The following is a 20,719-nucleotide window of genomic DNA, read 5'->3' on the forward strand; positions in this document are numbered from 1 at the left end:
TTGTAGTGGTTATAATGTTCTTAGATTTCCTCTTCTGCCACGTACACACATCAGACACTTTTATTAGGTACACTTGCTCATTTATACAAATATCTAGCCATGCAAACATCAGAAATGGAGAAGAAATGTGATCTAAGTAACTGTGATAGTGGATAATAGAGGTTTCAGATAGGAAGTCTGTGGCAGAAGGACTTTACATTCTAGGGATCTTGCATTTCAGGGTTCAGTAAGTCATTCAAAGTTCAAGCCCATTGGTGTGAAGAGGATTTGGGTCGCAACCCACATAAATCTGTAGAGGGCATTCCAGTGCCAGCAGGGTCAGGCAGATGTTCAATTTCCACTTCACCTCTGTACCAGCCTGGCAGAAAGTCTAGCTCTCCATACAAAACATTCAGATCTTTCTAGATACATTGGTCCCTTCGACATTACAGAATAAATAAACCCAGTCGCATACCAGCTCTAGTTACTTTCATACTACTGCATTACACCTTTAGTACCTTCCATGTATCTGTTTTTCAAATGTCACCATTAAGGATGCACAATATTGTCAAATGTTATCGGAATCGGAAATAAAGGCTCAATATGAGAAAATATGCTGATATGTCTTGCCGATAAGACGAATAACTTGCATGTGCTCAAGGTGTGCTAGCGATAAGATCACAAGATTCTTGAAGCAAACATTTGTTTGAATGGTGATTAGATTCACTGTTTTGGATCATTGCATTTATTATGAGAATGCAGTAAATACATCAGTATTGGCATCAGCTGACAGCTAAAATAAATTGAGTCCAGAGTCCAGTGAGGCAACATAATGCAGTAAGCCAGGAAATTAACATTTTTTGAATATGATGATCAGCATAAATTGTACTTATTTTGTCTTCTGGGATTTTTTTTTTTTATGCATCTTCCTTTTCAAAAAAATTCACCCGCAGGCTCTTAATGAATAATTCTTGTGCATCTGTGAATATTTGCTCCTTTTTGTGTACGAGTCCCTCAGTTGTGAAACGATGGATCTCAAAATCATCCAGTCACTGCTAGAAAGGGAATTATGAATTTTCCATCTGTATCTATATGACAGACTATTTTTATTATTATGGTGCTCCTTTTACTCTCATGAGAAGAACTAATTTACCCTCCTCTGCTCTTCTCAGTGGACTACCGTCGACTTTGGCCTGTTCTCACCACTAGCATCTCTGAATCAGGAGTATCAAAAAAGGAACCACGTGACTTCGAAAACAGATTTTTAACAACTTGTTTCAAAGCCTTTAATTGCCTGACAATATTGCTTGACATCATCTTCTGCCCTCTCCTCAATCAGTAACCTGCTGTGAAGATTGCACTGGGAGAAGGCTGATCCCCTAAGCTGTTCTATTCCTCAGTGGGGGTTAAGCTTACTAATGGAGCTTCATTTCATGTGAATACTATGTTCGTACTATGTGAGTGTCATGTTGCACACTTGCACTAGTGTGTTATTTCCCACTCTATACTGATGCACACTCAGTGACATCTTTACAAACATGCAAATTTATGCTAAATAAATCTGTAATACCTAGTGAGAGATATATGTTAGCATTCCCATTTGTTTCAATGGAACCTGTTCTTTGAGTGCATGCAGCAGTGGAAGTATCTGACCTGCATGCAACCAGCTTTGCTTATTGTGACTTTTCCTTTTGAACCATCACGTGAGCCATAAATGACATGTGACAAATTACTCTGGGATAGAACACAACGTCCTGAGGAACGATGGCACAAAAAGAAGCACTCCACTAGTGACTATCATGACAGCTCATGAGCTGTGGTGTCAAAGATTTTCTAGACAGGTAAAAACGCTTTTTTCAGAAAAAAGCAAAAAAAAAAAAAAAAAAAAAAAGTCAATGGTGTAAGCAAAATAACCTTGTCTTTCGTTTGAAATAAGATTATTTTGTGTGTTCTAAGGAAAAAAAAACTCACTTAATTTTGACAATTTTTTTCTGAAAACAAGACAATCATTTTTACTTGTCTAGAAAATCCTTCTTGATTTAAGATTTTTTTAAGCTATCTTGGCTGGAAACAAGACAAAAAAATCTAAGTAATAAAAGCATTTTGTGCAGTGTGCAGGTAAAATGTGTTAATTTCATATTTATTTAGTGCTATTTAAAATTCGAACACTACTAAAACAAATAAGACAATGTAATTTGGTAGTCATGGACAAACAGGCTTTTTGCCAGAATAGTTACGACCAAACCCTGAGTTCAGGGATTATATTGCTATTCCTAACATACTACAAAATCTGATTTAGTAGTTGATATCAACATAAAACAGCACAATACAATCAAAACACCTACTACTACACTCCAGGTAGTATCAACATGCAAGAATTGATTTTTTTGTTTGTACATTAATGACTGACATATTATGATGGTTCACAACCCAGTATAAAACATGTGTACTAATGGTTGATTGATATATAATGCATATATGAAAATGCATTTGTGACCTGCCAGTGAATGTATACAAAGTCTCATCAACTGATTTAAAAAATGAAGATTGTACTTAGCGGGTTTCCATAATGAGACTAAGTGTTTGGTAAGTGTTAATATCTGTGATTTTTTGTGTCTAGCAGTCTAATTACAGTAATACAGACTAATTACAGTCCTGAACTTGAAGTTCAGCCCAAAGGATACTGATTTTACACTTGGTGTGAACAGAACATTTGTCTGTGTTTTGTTTAATTGCAGCATGCTTGGAATAAAATGTTCTTATACAGAATATGTAATAATTAGAAACACTTTATGGAATTTAAGAGTAAGGTTACAAGCTTAATTATTTAGATAATTCAAACATAAAATGATCAGTCTGTAATAGTTTGAAAGTAACTTATATTCCAATTGTTGTACTGAAGAATATATCCATAACATATATGCAACTAAATATCCTGAATGAAAGGGTTTTCATTCTTTCTTTCTTTCTTTCTTTCTTTTGTTAATATGATCCAGAGGAGGAACAAGAGGAATTATAAAGACCCATCTGACATTAATATCTGAGCAAAGACCATCATCATTGAGAGTTAAAGTTTGAATGCTTAATATTTTATCAGTGAAAGTCATTACATTTGAAATAACTGATATAGTCTGTATTTTTTCTTTAATTTCTTATATGGGATTACTTGATTAACATCCCATTTTAGCACGGTTTTTAAAAAATGTCAGTAAATCAAACACTAAAATGAATGAAATAGGCGGTAATGGCTCTGCATCGCTCTTGACGCGCGTCATGGGAACGGCGAGGGGCGTCAACTGCGCGCACAGGAGACATTTACTAGACCGAATCATCCGAACCTTCGTGAGACAGATGAAAAAGACAAGCTCGAAGTGAAGACCGTGAAGCTCTCGATGGGTAACCATCACTGCGATCACAACATGACCCGCGAACTCACGGTTAGTAACTGGACCGCAGTGAGGAGAGACGCGGGGTTCGCGGGTCCGGTGCTCGCGCTGCTCACGGTCATGATGGTCATACTGATTGCTGTGATCGTATGTGGCAACGCATTGGTCATCGTCGCCTTCAAGATGGACAGGAGTTTGCGCAAACAGAGCAATTATTTCCTACTAAACCTGGCTATCTCAGACTTTCTCGTTGGTAAGTGAAGTTTAGAGAAAAGTTTAATAAATGGTCTTTTTTAAAATCTCCAGTATAGTCGGTTATACCGACGATCTTCAATGTTCCAGTGTTCGTCAGTATTCAAGGATGAACAAAATTTAATGTAAACTGATGTAGGTTTACAATGTGCAGGATTGGTCTGTCTAAAATACTGCTTTCAGAAAATAAATAAAATTAAGATTATTTTTAATGAACACTTAACTAGTAAGATTTATTATGATTTATTATCTTCAAACCACTATCTTAAGCATTTTAGCAAAAATAATAAAAAAATAAGATAAAATAAAATATCACATGCATACTTTTAAATTAAAATAATTTGTCGTGTTCACTTTGAGTAACGGTAATTAATTAATAATGTGCACATAACAAACGAGATGTGATGTAGGTAGATCACTGAATCAATGTGAGATGAGTGCAGCTCTGCTTCTCTTATTCATCACATCTACATGCATTTATTTGGCTAAAAAAATAATACATTAAAATATGTTTGATCCAGCATTAGCATGTGCATGGGAAATAATGTTCTCAGTGGATTTGTCTGCTTCCAAATGTTCTTGCATTTTTCTCCCCATGTATTATGTCAGAATTTTGCCTTGTCATATCTGCATTTTAAAAACTGTCATTAATCACTCTGTGATGTGATGTTTGTGTCCACCTTTGTCTGCTCCTGTGACAAAATAAGTAGCCGAAAATTACTATTGATATCACAGTATAAAAAAATCATTTAAAAAAATCTAATTGTGGAGAAAAGCATATAGTGTAAAGCTAAAAAGCAATTGCATGAAATTCCTTTGCAAATCATAGTTATCTGCTTGAACAATCAGAATCTCTGTTTGTCAATATTTCTGTTTGTCGGTATTATAACATTGCAAACCAGGAATAAAACTGTGCAAAGATAGTTGTGTTGGTTATGATACCATGAAATGAATGCTTATTTCACATTTATACAATCAAACATGCTTAATTTCATAAATTTATTCCCACACCTGTTGCTGTTGGTCCTAGGATTTTGTGGATACCCTGCAAAATGATTTTGGTAACACGTTCTATGAAGCCCGTATTTATAACTTATTATAAGGGTATGCTTAGGGCATTATAATAAATGCATAATGCATTATAAAAAATCTTATAGTATGTTGTATCATCTCATGAGTATTCATAAGGACAGTTTTAATGTATTATAATTTTTACTTATTTGTGGTTATAGCTTAAGAGTATGATTACCTCCTCATAGTTCTAACATATTATAAGTCTCATATCTCGCCATGTTACACGTCACTTCACTTAAAGCATACAAAGACCACTTATAAGACCATCAAAATAAAACGTGACATAATGAAAAAATAAATGTAATATGATATAGTCCATTATAAATTAAGTAGATTTTATATGCTGTCCATTGTGTGTTATAAATAATTATAATCTTAAAAGTTATAACCTCAAATACTCAAGTATTATAATGTATTATAAGGTTTTTTATAATGCATTATGCATTCATTATAATGACTTAGAAATACCATTATAATGTATTATAAATAGGGGCTTCATAGGAAGTGTTACCATGATTTCCTTACCTTGTTTTCAAGAACAAATATCTAAACATTCTTGAATCAAGATACATGTACTTGAGAAGCAAAATGAATTATGATATAAAGTCTTGTCTTAAAAGATAAAATATCTGCCAGTGGGGGAAGAAAAGTGATCAAAAGGAATTCAAAAGGAATAATAATTCAATATAATATAATTCAACAGAAATATAGGATTATTTATTTGTTTCTGTACTTACAAAAAAAAAAAAAAAAAAAAAAAAAAGCAACCTAATATGTGTATCTTGTAACATTTTTATGCCTTTAATGTTAGGAATTCTAGGTTCCAATCTGTCCTAATGTAATGTTCTAATACTAATATTGATAAGCCAAAAGCTTATATATATATATATATATATATATATACAGTATATATATATATATATATATATATATATATATATATATATATATATATATATATATATATATATATATATATATATATAATATTATATTAATGTTGTTTTATAAATTACTACAAAGGGTGAAGGTTTATAACCAGAAACAGTATACCATGATGATAGTTTATCATTAACAATTCAGGAAATCCTCAGAAATACTGACACATTGAACTCATTCAATAGATGTAACCAAGGCAGTGTGTAATAGCTGGAGAAGGCTCAATGACTGCTGATTGGCTTGCTGGCATGTGACAGATGCAAAACAAAGTATTTGCTTGTATTGGTGTAGCAGTGACTGCTTTTATAATTCTGAACTGTTTTTCTAGAAATCTTTGACTCTCTCCCATTTCCCACTGTAAACACTGACTAATTGTCTGCGATTGGATATCTGCACCTTCGATGGAGTTTTTTTTTTTTATTGTACTCTAATGAACTCTATCGTACTCTACCGCATTGCTATAATAAATATGCACATATGGATCTTAACGAGTGATTACACAAGAGATCTTTTCTGCCTGCTGGAAACTATATTGCCTCACATTATTTTTTTATGCAGCTCTAGTCAAGAATAACATTTACAGTTTTCTCATTCATAAGTGATTTTTATTACATCGATTACACTTTATTGGGGTCCAATTCTCACTATTAACTAACTAGACGACTTTTGCCTCAATTAACTCCTAATTTTTTGCTTACTAATAGTTAGTAAGGTAGTTGTGAAGTTTAAGTATAGGGTGGATTAATGGATCTGAAATATCTGAAAGGGATCTATTATGCAGAATAAGACATTAATATGTGACTTATAAATACTAATAGACAGCCAGTAATATATAAGTAATATGTAATAGTAAGTAATAATAATAAGTAATATGCATGCTACAAACTTCGTTATTACTGTGCACTATTGTTTTGTACTAAATTTTACCCCAGGCATATATTTCATAACCATAGCACCTATGATTTTTTCTCTTCTGAGAAAATACTTTTTCCTAGAAAAAGTTGCATGAATTCATCCTCAGATTCAAGACCTCGCACAAGTCTTGCGGCCTCAACACATAATACCAAATTGAACATTCTAGCCATAATTCACCATTTCTATAGGAATCCATGCAATCTGGAATTTCAGTTGAGAGCAAAAAAATTTCCCACACAGATTTTGGGTCACACAGATTCAAAACATTGGCCAGCAAAAAGCTGATGGGTTTGAAAGTGTTTTCTGTGTGAGCTGTGCTTTATACATCTCTACATTATTACAAAAGACAATGGAGCTCTTTTGACCATGCAGTTGTTTTAATGTGACTGCATGTTTACTCTTGAAATTGCAATCACTGTGTAACCACAGCAACACATCATTAACTGAACGGACAAATGGACAAAATGCTGTTACAACAGATATGAATTATGTATTAAATTATTCCGCTTAAACAGAATGACTATAATATTGCTTTCTGATTGGTGTTTCCCACAGGTGCCTTCTGCATACCCGTGTATATGCCCTACATCTTGACAGGGAAATGGATGCTGGGTAAAGGACTTTGCAAGCTGTGGCTGGTCGTAGACTACCTTCTCTGCACCGCGTCCGTCTTCAACATCGTACTTATCAGCTATGACCGCTATCTCTCCGTTACAAAAGCGGTGAGGCCTAATTTTATCCACAAAATTTTTAATATAAACCAATCTATAGCAGCGTATTCATTGTGATGCAGCATTCTTAGCTCATGACAACCGTCTGGCTGGTGATAAACAAAAGCAACAAGCACTAGTAATGAAACTCATTAATAGAAATACATGCACAGTCACTGTGATTCAATTTGTTTTGTTGGTTTTAATCAGTCTGACTCATATGAAAGCAGAACCTGGACACAGACTGTTATGAATTATCACGTATTATTTAGAAATGGTCAAGATAATGACACTCTTGCTTCTGTAATAACCACCAAAAATGATAAAATGCTTATCAAGAGTCTGAGAATTATTGCAAACTTCGTTAAACAATTTACACAGAGAGCCAAACTGCATGTAGTTCATCTGCATGGAAACCCAAGGTTTAACTAAGATTTAGTCAGATTTATGGTTTTTCAAACAACATGTACTAGGGAATGGGCAGATATTTAAGCAGCTACGTTTGATATTGATGTATTGAGGGGATTGACTGTCACATTAAATATTCTAAATGTTTTAGGATCATAAACAATTTATTTAAAATGGATGTTTGTGAACATCACAGCAGTCATTCATCAAATGACACATAATCTGGCATGCAGTGTAACTGCACATAATTTCTGCAATTTAGGTGTCTGGATAACATCTCTTTTGACACTTTTCTGGTCAGATAATCCTTTGTTTAAAGAATTGCATTGTCACTAATGGCAGCAGCGCACCTGTCCTACTTCCGTTAACCTTTCTAATGGCAATACAGGTCTGATAGTTGGTTTTTGTGAGGATATGCTTGCCTTCAAATCACCGTCACGCCGCTCCCAGCGGTAAAGCTGGGATACGTCTCATGACAGGAGCGGGTGGCAGGACAATGGAGCCCCACTGGCAGCTCATGACAAGTCAAAGCTGATGCTGATTGTGCCTCCTCATCACTGGCATTAATACAATGCTAAATCCCATGCATCCGGGCATCTTTAAAAGGCACTGATGTAGTATGTTTTGTTCTTGGGGTTGGCAAAGCTCATTTTTCCTTGGTTTCTGTCACACTGCAGAACACATGTGATGAGATAAAAGTAGGATTGAGTTGTAGTAAAGTATAATGTGAACAAGCAAATGTCCACACCCTTGAAAATATTTTTTCATTATTATATGCCTCAGAACAAGCATTCAATCCATGTCAGAATCTGAATCTGTATTTATCATATCACCCCAACAACACCTAACAATCATAGCAATTCCTCAGAATTAGTGAGACTACAGAATGTGGAATCTGTTGGGCTTATTTATTTGAATTGAACACTGGGTTAAAAACTGCCATTGCTGGGTTATTTGGCAACCCAGCATTTTAAATATTGGACAGAACACTGAGCCGGTGTTGGGCTGCTGTTTGACAGGGAAACTGTGAATCTCAGACCGCCGCCTCGTGTTTCACTCTAAGCTGAAAGATGTCATGAATAATGGGTCACTGCCATCTTGGGTATGTGTATGACACTCTTGAAACTCTTGAGATCATGGTCTAATGATAAAAGGTATCATTCTCCACTCTCAAGAGATTCAAGAGTGTCATACTCAGTAGAAAGGCCTCTCCATTTCTTCCATTGGCTGACTGGATGGAAGACCTACCACAGACCATCTGCATGGCTTCAGGGTTTCCATTCAAAGTAACTTTGATAGTGTGCTGTAGTGAATCAGCATGCAGCTGAACTGAACCAAGACGAAAATAGGGTAAAAAATGAAATTCTTCAAATCCTGCCTTTGGGTTCCACTGTCTTGCGGAGTTTAGCTCAAACCCTGATCAACCTTGCCTATCTGCAATTTTCTAGTAATTCTTAAGACCTTGATTAGCTTGTTCAGCGGGCATGATTAGGTTGAGGTCCAGATTTAAAGAACCCTGATTTAAAAACTAGATGTATAGGGAGCTGCATACAAGCTCGCTGGTCATGTCAGGAAGTGATCAGCTCATGCTATGCACCTCACTGGCTGACAGATTTATCATGCGTGCTTGAACCTCATTGGTTCTTGTGCATCAACGAAGTACTGTTGAACTTCCATATTTGATGTGCAATATGCATGTGCATTGATCAGAGTTTATATGTGAATAAAAGCCTTAATTAAATTTGTTCATCATGCATTTGTGTCTCTTCAGACGGTTTGCATTAAACCGCTTGATTGATATGAATTCAATTATAAAAGCAATCTGTCTGAATTAAGTGGCTAAATGAACTTTTTGAAACTTACATTTTATTTAGAAAAAATTGATTGCATAGATTTTCAATGGATAGGTATTAAAAGGTAACACTATTTTAAGGACCAATTCTCACTATTACCTAGTTGCTTATTAGTATGCATATTGGCTGTTTATTAGTCATTATAAAGCACATATCAATGCCTTATTCTACATGACCATACTCCAGAGCCGTTAGTCCTAAAAAAAAATCTGTAAAATTGTGGTTGCTGGAATTTTACCGTAAAAAATAAAGTAGCAACGTTTAGCGTTTTACGGTTTTCTCTTAAATTTAAAGGTAAATACCGTCATTTTATTAACTGATATAATGTTAATGTACCAACCTATTACAGTACTGAAATCTGTTTTGTACCTTTGTAATACACTGATAACCAACAAAAGCAGGTGGTGATGAGAAAGTCACATGATGAACCAAAGCTCATCACAAACAGCTTTTAAATATTAACACAGTGTGGTGCACAGTGTCATTCACACAAACGCTAAACACCATCATGGTAACACATGAAACTGAAATAATGCAATAAACATTAATTTAAAGGGGTCCTATTATGCTTTTTCACTTTTTGGATTTTAGTCAGTGTGTGTAGTGTGTATGTTTGGGCATAAAAAAGATCTACAAAGTTATAAATCTCAAAGTCCACTCCAAAAGGAGATATTTAGTTTTTTAAAAATTCCTTTTCAAGAACTACAACGAACGGCTCTTTTGGACTACAGGGTTTGTTTTCCTGATGCTATGATGTCACAATGTGGTATCCCGCCTATACGGAGATTTGAATCGTTGATGGGTGGGGAGGGACGTGGTCAGGGATTAGCCTGATATAGCATGGACAGCCGCTTCTGGGATGCTTCAGCGAGCCACAGGGCGGCTGGTGTAAACACAAGCATTGACATAAGTGGCCACGATCTACTCCAGTTTCCACGTCGGAGCTGTGCCGTACGGTATAGAGGGTCAAAACACATGCGGTGCTGCGGCTGGTGTAAACACAAGCATTGACTACGGTTACCGTGCCTGAGCCGCGCCGTAGACGTGTGCAGTGTGTGGTAAGAGATTAATTCATTATACAGTGTAGATAGTTTCACTATCCTTATGATGGAGCTGGTTTCAGGCATGTAAATAATTAAAGGGGTCATCATACGCCCATTTTCCACAAGTTGATATGATTCTTTAGGGTCTTAATAAAAAGTCTATAATATACTTTGGTTAAAAAATCTCAATGGCAGTGTAAAACAGCACCCTTTTTACCTTGTCAAAATCAGCTCTGCAAAAATCATGGTCGAGGCTTCTTTAAATGCAAATGAGCTCTGGTCACGCGGCCCCTCAATCCTCTCTGTGGAGTGACGAGCCTGCTTACTTTAGCCACGTTTAGCCGCTAAACTTGCTAACTAGCACATTATTAGGAAGGGCAATCACAAAGATTCATAAAAAAAAAACCCTTATACTTACTTCTGCTGTAAGTGAAGCTGGATCACGAATGATTCGCGCGAACATAGACGGATATATGTAGATCGGGAGGCGCATTCCCTTAACAGACAAACGTAATCTACTGCATCTTCAGGGGCTCAGATGTCGGGAGTAAATGACGACCACTATGTTCATTATTCATATACATTCTGCTGGTGTGACGCCACAACGACAGGCATCTAAGAATGGCTCGATTTTAAAAAGGGGATATTATTTTTACAGATTAATTAAAAACCACTGCATGGATTTTTATCATTATAGTGTAGATGTGTACATACACTGCCAACACACATTAATGTTCAAACAACATGTAAAAGTGAACTTAGCTTCCGATGACCCCTTTAAATAAATTAGCACAATAATGACAATATCACATATCTGCGATCTCGCTGATGATAGGACCAACACTACTGTAGCGTATTATTTACTCACCCTCCATGCATCCTAGGTATATATGACTTCTTTCTTTCAGACGAATGCAATCAGAGTTATATTAAAAATTATCCTGGCACTCCAAAGCTTTAGAACAGCATAGACTGGTGTTTCTCTTCTTCAGTCCAATGCAAATTCACATAAAAGGTCACTAAAAGCCTAAATTAACACAGGGTATTCTGGGAATGTCAATTTATGGTTATTCACTATACATTTTACAGTCTTTTTACCGTTAACCATTTAACAGGTACCGTTACCGTTAAATTCACGGTCATTTTTTACACTGTACCCAGTACCTAAACATGACTACTTCTTTACTAACTACTAAAGGGCACCTATTATGCAAAATTGACTTTTATATATTAAAACATAAATGTGTGTTGGCAGTGTGTACCCTAACCACCCTTTTTTTAATCCCCAAAGTAGTGTCTCAGAGCTTACCAATCACAGAATCTATAAAATGACATCACACTTTACAAGCCCCACCCACAACTGTTAATGGACATTAGCAGAGACCCCGCCCTGATTGAGCCGCACACAATCCACCACATTTATCTTGATGCTAGAGCATTTAAAAGCAGCATTCAAGTAAGAAATGTCATCTTATTACAGCTATAGAAGTTGTTCAGTCCAGAGCAAAATGATTTTCTGCTTTTATTGTATTGTTTGGGTCATATTAACAGCGTACACACAAACATCAGTATAGGTTCTGTATATCACGCTACTGTCACTTAATACTCAGATCTAATATAAACATGCCATATCTTTCTCAGCTGTTTCACTTCACAGACATAACTGACTGTGTAACTTATGCATGTTTTTCAAATAAACTTGTGTGGAAAAGAACTTAGATTAGTACTCGAATGCCATATGACAGCCGCTTTCTGTTCACATGCTTCGGATGTGTGCATCCAGAACAACTTATATCAGACGTTTAAACTAATATGGCTTTAAAACACATGATTTCAGCATGATATACATGATAATCGAAACCAAACATGTTTTTTGGCAGAGATCTGAGATAAGAGCTGAAATTGCAGAGCGCTGTTCTGGAAAAGGGGGTGTGGAAGCAGCAGCTCATTTGCATTTAAAGAGACATGCACAAAAACAACGTATTTCTGCTTCCACTCGAAACAGGCTTTTTCAAAATGATATAATAAATGATCTGTGAGGTATTTTGAGCTGAAACTTCACAGACACTTTCTGGAGACACCTGAGATTTATATCACATCTTGTAAAAAGGGGCATAATAGGTGCCCTTTAATAAGCAGCAAATTAGATGAGGCAAAAGTCAGTTAATAGTTAATAGTACAAATTGGTCCCTAAACTAAAGTGTGATGCATTACAATATTTCATTTGTGTTACGAAGTAGACGGACAGTCATTTGGAATGGATGTTAGATGGAATGGGCCTTTGCATTCATTTTAATTGTCATAGGTTGTATATGGTGCTGCAAGATTTGTTCCAAAAGTGGTCTCTATATAACAGGTGAATGAAAATAAGTGGGCTCAGTCAGGCAAAAAATAAGGAAACAAATAAATAAATAAAGAACAAAAGAATGAAAGAATGGATGAACGAATGAATGAATAAATAAATAAATAAAAATGAACATGCTAAAATGTGCTGATGTGCACAATAAGACCAAGACCTTGTATTAAGAAACATGGTTTGATATTTGTATCATTATGGACAGCAAGCCTAATATGTTTACCTTTATCCACATATGCTTTTATTAATCTCACCTAAAGACAGTGGAGATCACAACAACACACCTCTTCTCCTCTCAAACTAAATGAATTTTTAATTAGCTTTTGAATTATTAATTTTGGGGGCGTTTAGATCTTTGCTCACAGCACAAAAGAAAAATCACTACACTCAACAGAGCATAACTGAAATAGTGCTTGACCACAATACTTGTCAAATTTTGTATTTGTATTTTTCACAAATGTTCAATGACTCAGGTTACATGTATTATTATTAATCACTCCCAATTCGTCACATAATGACGCTTGGTCAGGACCCTTTGGCGTCACTTTTTGACGCACAGGGTACCCCTTTAGCATCATTTTTTGACATGTAGGGTCCTTCATTGCTTTAAATAATAAACCCTTGGCGTTATAATGCTGACGCAAAAGGCACTGGGAAGTTTATTGTCATGATTAAATTATATTTTGGGTAATACTATTGCCATTATTGCATATATGTTGGGGTGTGATTTTTCAATGTAAACAGTCACAAGTTTTATTTACATTACATTATTTACACATTTATGAGCATGTAACCCCTGCCCCTAAACCTACCATTTGTCAATAAAACACAAGATATAACCAGCAGATACAGCTACAGTCATAATTTATTCAAAAGTATTAACATTCCAAGTCTTCCGAGGCAAAACGGTTGATTTGTGAGAGGAATGGACACAATCCGTTTCCGTCCGCAAGCTCAGACTGTTTGTGCGTAAATAAATTTAAAACGGCCGCACACCAGAGGAAGCATTACGTCAGCCTTGGTTGTGAATTGCCATTGGCTCTTGCGTGTCTCGTGACCGATTGCGTCATGCTAATGTTCGGGAGTATCTTTTTGAACGAGACGTGAGCGCGTTAACGGAGCAGGATCATTTTCAGTGTTTAAAACCTTATGTTTTACTTCCTTCTTCACACATGATATCGTACGGCTTCAGAAGACTCGGAATGCCACACAACTTGTTTGTAATGCTTTTATACTGCTTTTTTATGGTCAGTTTCTGCAATAAATACCTGTGATTGTACTTATATTTGTCTGTTATGTGTTTTATATTGTTCAGAAGTGGGTACGTTTAGGGTAAGGGTGGGTTTAGGTGCTCCAATGAAAGTATACATTTATATAAAATTATTAATTAAGGCAAACAACTGAAATCAATGGAGGACCCTGCACAAACAAAAGTGACGCTAAAGGAGTACCTTGAGTGTTAAAAAGCGATGCCAAAAGGTCCTGACCAAGCGTCAATATGTGACGAGTTGGGAGTGAGAATGTGTTGCATATGTAAGTGCACTACCTTGACTATTTTCTGCTCTTCAATAAAAAAATCCACTGAAAATTACATTATCAGCAACAGGTGTGAACAGGTGGGCTAGGACTGTATTTTATTGTGTTTTAAAGAGAAGGCATTTTTGAATGGATGTGACATGAGATGATCTTCCCAAATCTAGCTAAACTATCTTTACTGTGGGGTTAAATCTGTCTAACTAAAGAAACATCCTGAGATGCCCCGGGAACAGAGATTTACAAAGCAGTGAATATTGTGGAATATTTACTTCAAAGCTTTCTCTGATGTTTGGTTAGACTCAGGTCAGAAAGCGTCCTTGAAAATGTCTTGTTTTGTTTTCCCACACAAGCTCTTAACATCAGAGCAAAGATACGAACACAAATCACAATACGTAACGTCTGCCTTTAATCTGCAAGACAGCCATGTTTGATCTCACAGACTGCGGCTTCAGCTTCAATCAAAGCCAGTGAAGGAAGAAAGATTCATGCTATCATTGGCAGCACTATGATAGTGTGCGCACACACTCGGATGTGTGTGTACCAGCAAAAGAAAGTGTTTGTCTTCATTCCCTACTGTGCGCTTACACGTTTATTTTCTGTGTTTGGTTCAGTGGAGCAATGCCACACTTTGTTGTTTTGAAATTAATTATGCCAAAAGTTAAAGATTTTTAATTAACAGTCTATTATTTTAATAATAATAAATGATAAACTGTCAATCTTTTTCTTACATCTTGATAATTAATTTCTTTATTGATTTTTTTTTTCTAATTTATTTTTTATTTCTTAACTGATTTATCAAACGATTATCATCAAATCAGTTCCACATTTGGACCTCCATATTAACTAACTCAAGAACAGCTCTGTGCAGTTCCTTCAGTAAATAATGATTTATTAATGTGACCCTTTGGTGCAGAACACAATAAAATGTATTTATTTTGTTATTTAGCATGACATTTAATGCATCAAAAAGCTTTGAAGTGGAGAAGTAAACTATGTTACTAAATAATTCTGTAGGAAAAAACTACTTCTACCGATGCTGCATTGATAGCATGTATTCAAACAGAGCTGTGTTTCCCGAATCATAATGAGCATAAGATCATTAGTAAAACAAAAGAATCTATTCCCACAACTAGGCCCTATGATCCATCCATTCTCTAAACCATTTGCCCTGTGGGGTCACAGGGATGCTGTTGCCATCCCAGCATCTTGGGCTGAGGAGAGGGAAACGACCTGGATGCATGGCCAGTACAATTGAGTTTCACAATGAACAAATGGAAAGTGTACATGTAACATGTGCAACCCCAATTCCAGAAAAGTTTTTTGAAATGCCATAAAATAAAGAATATGTTATCTCTTCATTCTCAAGTACATAGAAAAAATGTCCAATGTTTTTACTGCCCAACTTTTAATTTTATTTTGTTAATATAAACATTTTTGGTAACACTTTATTTTGATAGTCCACTTTAGACATTCTACTAACAGTAATTAACTTTGCAACTGCATGCCAGCTAGTCATTAGAGTATTAGTAGACTGTCTGATTAATATCTTGTTACACTCTTCTAAACTTTGCAATTATATTTCAACTTATTCTACTAATCCTAAACCTAACCTAACAGTCTGCTCTGAGAGTTAGTTGATATGTAGTTGCAAAGTTAATTATACTTAGTAGAATGTCTAAAGTGGACAGAGGCATGTTTAACATTGTGCCACATCAACTTTCCTTTTAATTACAATGTTTAACTGTTTGGGAATTGAGGATACTAATACTTGTTGTCCAATCTGGCTTGATAAAAAAAACTTCAGATGCTCAGCAGTCACTGATCGTCTTTTCAGATTCACCTTTTAATGACTGGTCATCAGGGCTGGACTGGGACAAAAATTCAGCCCTGGCATTTTTTGGTCCAGGTGGCCCACCACCACATAGGTATAGCCTAGTCTAGCATATATATATATATATATATATATACACCCCAAAGAAATTAAGCTAAAAGCCCAAAGTGTTTTTTAATTTCCAATTAATAAAAATAAGTCTCTTATAAAAATAAGCCTTTGGGAACACACTTGACTTGGCCAAAAATGTGCAAGGGACGAATTTTCGTTTTATTAAAAAGTGTTTACTTATTCTACACTCATGGTGCGCACACAAGTTATGACAGGTTAGGTTCCTCCATTTCCCCTTCTTGCGAGCCCCTGTTATCAATCTCCTTAACTAATAAATTCCTCTCCTCTCGTCCTCCTGCCTGTCCCTTTGGCCTGCATCACCCACAGCAGAGCAAGCCTGTTGATAACGCTGCTGTGTACATTTCGGAATTTGCCGACTACAAGGCACATTTTGCGGAATCTGCCTTCAAATTTTTAGGATACTTTTTCTTGAGCCTTCTAGCACCACATTTTCGCTTTAGGCTGTACATTTTGAGAGACTGAGAGGAAGGTGGGAAGGTGAAGTGATATTTAAATAGGCGAAGCAAGATCCCTTATCACTCCGTCTATAGTGCTTTGTGATGGGCCACTGTCCCTGTATAATGGGCCAGTCCTTGACAGGGGGAAAAAATGTACCGGCCCAAAAGTGCGTCGGCCCACCGGGAAAATGCCCAGTATGCCAAATTACCAGTCCAGCACTGCTGGTCATACATTTTCAATGGCAGACAGATCTTGATTGCAGACAGGCTAGTTTAGCACATTCAGTTTGTGTCTACAAAACCACACTGTTGTGACGTATGCAGAACGAGACCTGGCATTGTCTTGATCAAATAACCATGGACTTACCATGAAAGTCATCTTTCATCTTGATGACAGTATATGTGTCTGTACAATCCCAATACATACCTTCATTTCAGTGGTACCTTCACACATATTCCAGTCACCAGTGCTGTTTGCTCTGCTGCACACCCATACCGCGACAGTCGTTTGTGTTTGCATCTGTCACTGATGAAAGTCTGGATGGTCCTTTTGGTCTTTAGTACTGAGAACTCAACGTCCATTTTTCCCAGAAACATGCTGGGACGTGGACTCGTTTGACCACAGCACACATTACCGTCGTTTTTTGACTATCTGAGAAGAGTAATGAAATTTGGCAAGTGATGAGACAAGCTTCGCTTGCAAAGGCTGAAATGCTCCTTTTACACCCAAACATGATATCCTCACCTATTTCAATTTCACCTGCTTACTGTAAACTGTTTCAAAACAGTTTACTTTGGATATTCTATAACCTTTTCATTTTTTTTTTTTTTTTTGCCTCTGTCCCAACTTTTTTTGGAGTGTGTTGCAGGCATGAAAATCAAAATTTGTTTATATTTACGAAATAAAATTTAAAGTTGGCCACTAAAAACATTGCATTTTTTTCTTTGTACTTTAGTCAATAAAATAAAGGTTCAACAGAATGAACAGATAACATATTCATGATTTTATGGCATTTCACAAAACGTCCAAACTTTTCTGGAATTGTGGTTGTATTATGTTTAGGCTATACAATTAAATGTATTTACACTGAACATTAAAAGTTCAAATGGATCATGATCCTGCTGTAATTGTTGTTAATAAATAACATACTGTGAGAAAAAATAAATAAATAAACTGAGAGAAAAAAACTATACCTTTAGGGTTGCAACATCCTGTCAGTCCATTACAAAAGTTAACCATGTTTTAACAGCAACCATAGTTCAACTGTAGTACTTGTAGTAAAACTATGCACAGGGAAAAGCATCACGGTTTCCACAAAAATATTAAGCAGCACAACTGCAAGAATGATTTCTAAGGATCATGTGACACTGAAGACTGGAGAAATAATGCTGAACATTTATCTTTAATCACAGTAATAAATTACATTTTACAGTTTATTCACAATATTAATGTTTTGGGGAGCAAAATATACTTTCAAAAGTAAGAATCTTAAGTAACAAAAAGTAACAAAAGAGTTGGAACAAATGTATTGGAATATTTCTCTTAATGGAGAAGTCCAATTCCAAAACAAACAGGGGCAGTCATGGCCTAAAGTTCGCTGGTTCGATTCCTGCACCAGCAGGTATTGAAGGTGGGGATTGTGAATGAACAGCGCTCTTTCCACCTTCAATACCATGACTGAAGTGCCCTTGAGCTAGGCACCGAACCCCTAATTGCTCCCCGGGCGCTGTAGCAATGGCTGCCCACTGCTCCGGGTGTGTGTTCACAGTGTGTGTGTGTGTGTGTGTGTGTGCGTGTGTGTTTACTTCTCACTGCTGTGTGTGTGCACTCGTGATGGGCTAAATGCAGAGGACCAATTTTGAGTATGGGTCACCATACTTGACAATACGTCAACAAAAAGATGTTTACGTCTTTCTTTCTTCAGTCGTAAAGAAGTTATGCTTTTTGAGGAAAACATTTCAGCATTTTTCTCCATATAATGGACTGATATGGTGCCCCAATTTTGAACTTCCAAAATGCAGTTTAAATGATCCTAAATGTTGCTGTTTTACCTTTTTTGTTAAGAGTGTTTGATCTTCTATGCATATTCACTTTGCAAAGACTGGGTCGGTACTTCTGCAGTGATGTAGGATGATTTTGAAATGATTTTTGAAGTTGAGGGAGAAAATACGACTGGAGTTTTTCAACATACCCTAAATGTCTTCAGTCTGCATTTTGGAAGTTCAAAATCGGGGCACCATATCAGTCCATTATATAGAGAAAAATGCAGAAATGTTTCCCTCAAAAAACATAATTTCTTTACAACTGAAGAAAGAAAGACATGAACATCTTGGATGGGTTGAGTACATTATATGTGAATCTTTGTTTTGGAAATGGACTTCTCCTTTAATATGTAGAGAAGCACTGGGTTTGAGCACTGTTTGTCTACTGTTTTTTGGCATAGTGTTTTTTTTTTTTTTTTTTTTTTTTATCCTAAAAATAAATTAAATGTGTTAATATATAATATAAAATATTTTAATTAATCACACATTTTTGACAGCCGTAGTTTTCATCAGTTGTCCAAGGCCGATTTAACACATTCTAAGATCAATCTAACCATAATGAGGAATATCTGTAATGTGACTATGGGTCAGTATGCCTCTAAATCTCTCTAGCTGTCAAAAGTGTGTTGTTGTTTCTGCATTTTATCCCTGCCAATTAAATGCAAAATTTCCATTGTTTTTTTTCTGATCCTAGGTCTCTTATCGTGCCAAGCAAGGGATGACCCACTTTGCTGTGGTGAAGATAGCAGCGGTTTGGATTCTGGCCTTTCTCCTCTACGGACCGGCCATCTTATTCTGGGAGCAGCTGACAGGCAAGAGCCGCGTGCCGGACGACGAGTGCTTCGCTGAGTTCTACTACACCTGGTACTTCCTGCTTTCTGCTTCGGCGGTTGAGTTTTTCTCACCATTTTTATCCGTGGCGTTCTTCAACATCAGCATCTACCTCAGCATCCGTCAGAGGAGACTCGGCAGTAAAAAAGAATCCTGTTCTCCAAAGTGCCAGGATTCTGCTGCTCTGTACTCAGAGAAGACGCGTATGAGCGTGCGAATCTGCTGGAATTCGATGACGCTCAAGAAGAAAAACACAGAAGACGGCGAGAAGCGCTCGGAGAATGATGGGTTGTCGATGCGGTGCGTTCAGCGCTCGCGTCTGAGGCAGGACAAGAAGATTGCAAAATCTTTGGCCATAATCGTGTGTGTTTTCGCAGTGTGCTGGGCACCGTACACTCTGTTAATGATCGTGCGAGCGGCATGCAGAGGAGACTGCGTGTCTCATCACTGGTATGAAGTGACGTTCTGGCTGCTGTGGTTGAACTCGGCGATCAACCCGTTCTTGTACCCGCTGTGCCACAGCAGCTTTCGAAGGGCCTTCTTCAAAATCCTGTGCCCACGACAGAGGTCCAACATACCACTGACAGTCCACACATCCAGTGCACACAGATAGTCTGAATGATCAGAGGACAGTGCACATGTACTGAAATAGCATGTACAAAGAGGATTTAAGTGCCTATGTATGGAAAGGAATGTTCCGGGTTCAATACAAGTATGTCGACTGCATTTGTGGCATAGGGGGGTGTTTCCACAACAATGTTTTTATGCGTTTTGGCTACCGTGTCTTGGGGGCCTGAAAATGCAAACTTTTGAAAACGTGTTTAAAAGTGCAAGTTTGCAGTTATCATTCTCTCTGTGTAATAGCCAAGACATATAAAGCTGACTTCAAAGAACTAGGGGCAATCAGCGGTGTTGATAGTGATTGTGTGCCCAAATTTGTTATGGGGCCCCCTCAAATCGATGTTTTGTTTTGGGGGAGGGGTTCTATGCGCTC

At 36.6% G+C, this 20,719-nt stretch overlaps 1 protein-coding gene across 1 annotated transcript; it reads left to right on the forward strand.

Moving 5' to 3' along the window:
* Positions 1 to 3,371: 3,371 nt before the first annotated feature.
* Positions 3,372 to 20,447, forward strand: LOC127153845 (histamine H3 receptor). The gene is made up of 3 exons (XM_051095118.1): positions 3,372 to 3,618; positions 7,101 to 7,267; positions 19,589 to 20,447. The coding sequence occupies exons 1-3, from the start codon at positions 3,372 to 3,374 to the stop codon at positions 20,336 to 20,338; spliced, it is 1,164 nt and encodes a 387-aa protein (XP_050951075.1). The 3' UTR covers positions 20,339 to 20,447.
* Positions 20,448 to 20,719: the final 272 nt, after the last annotated feature.

This window comes from Labeo rohita, chromosome 2, assembly GCF_022985175.1.
Source record: "Labeo rohita strain BAU-BD-2019 chromosome 2, IGBB_LRoh.1.0, whole genome shotgun sequence".
Lineage (NCBI taxonomy): Eukaryota > Metazoa > Chordata > Actinopteri > Cypriniformes > Cyprinidae > Labeo > Labeo rohita.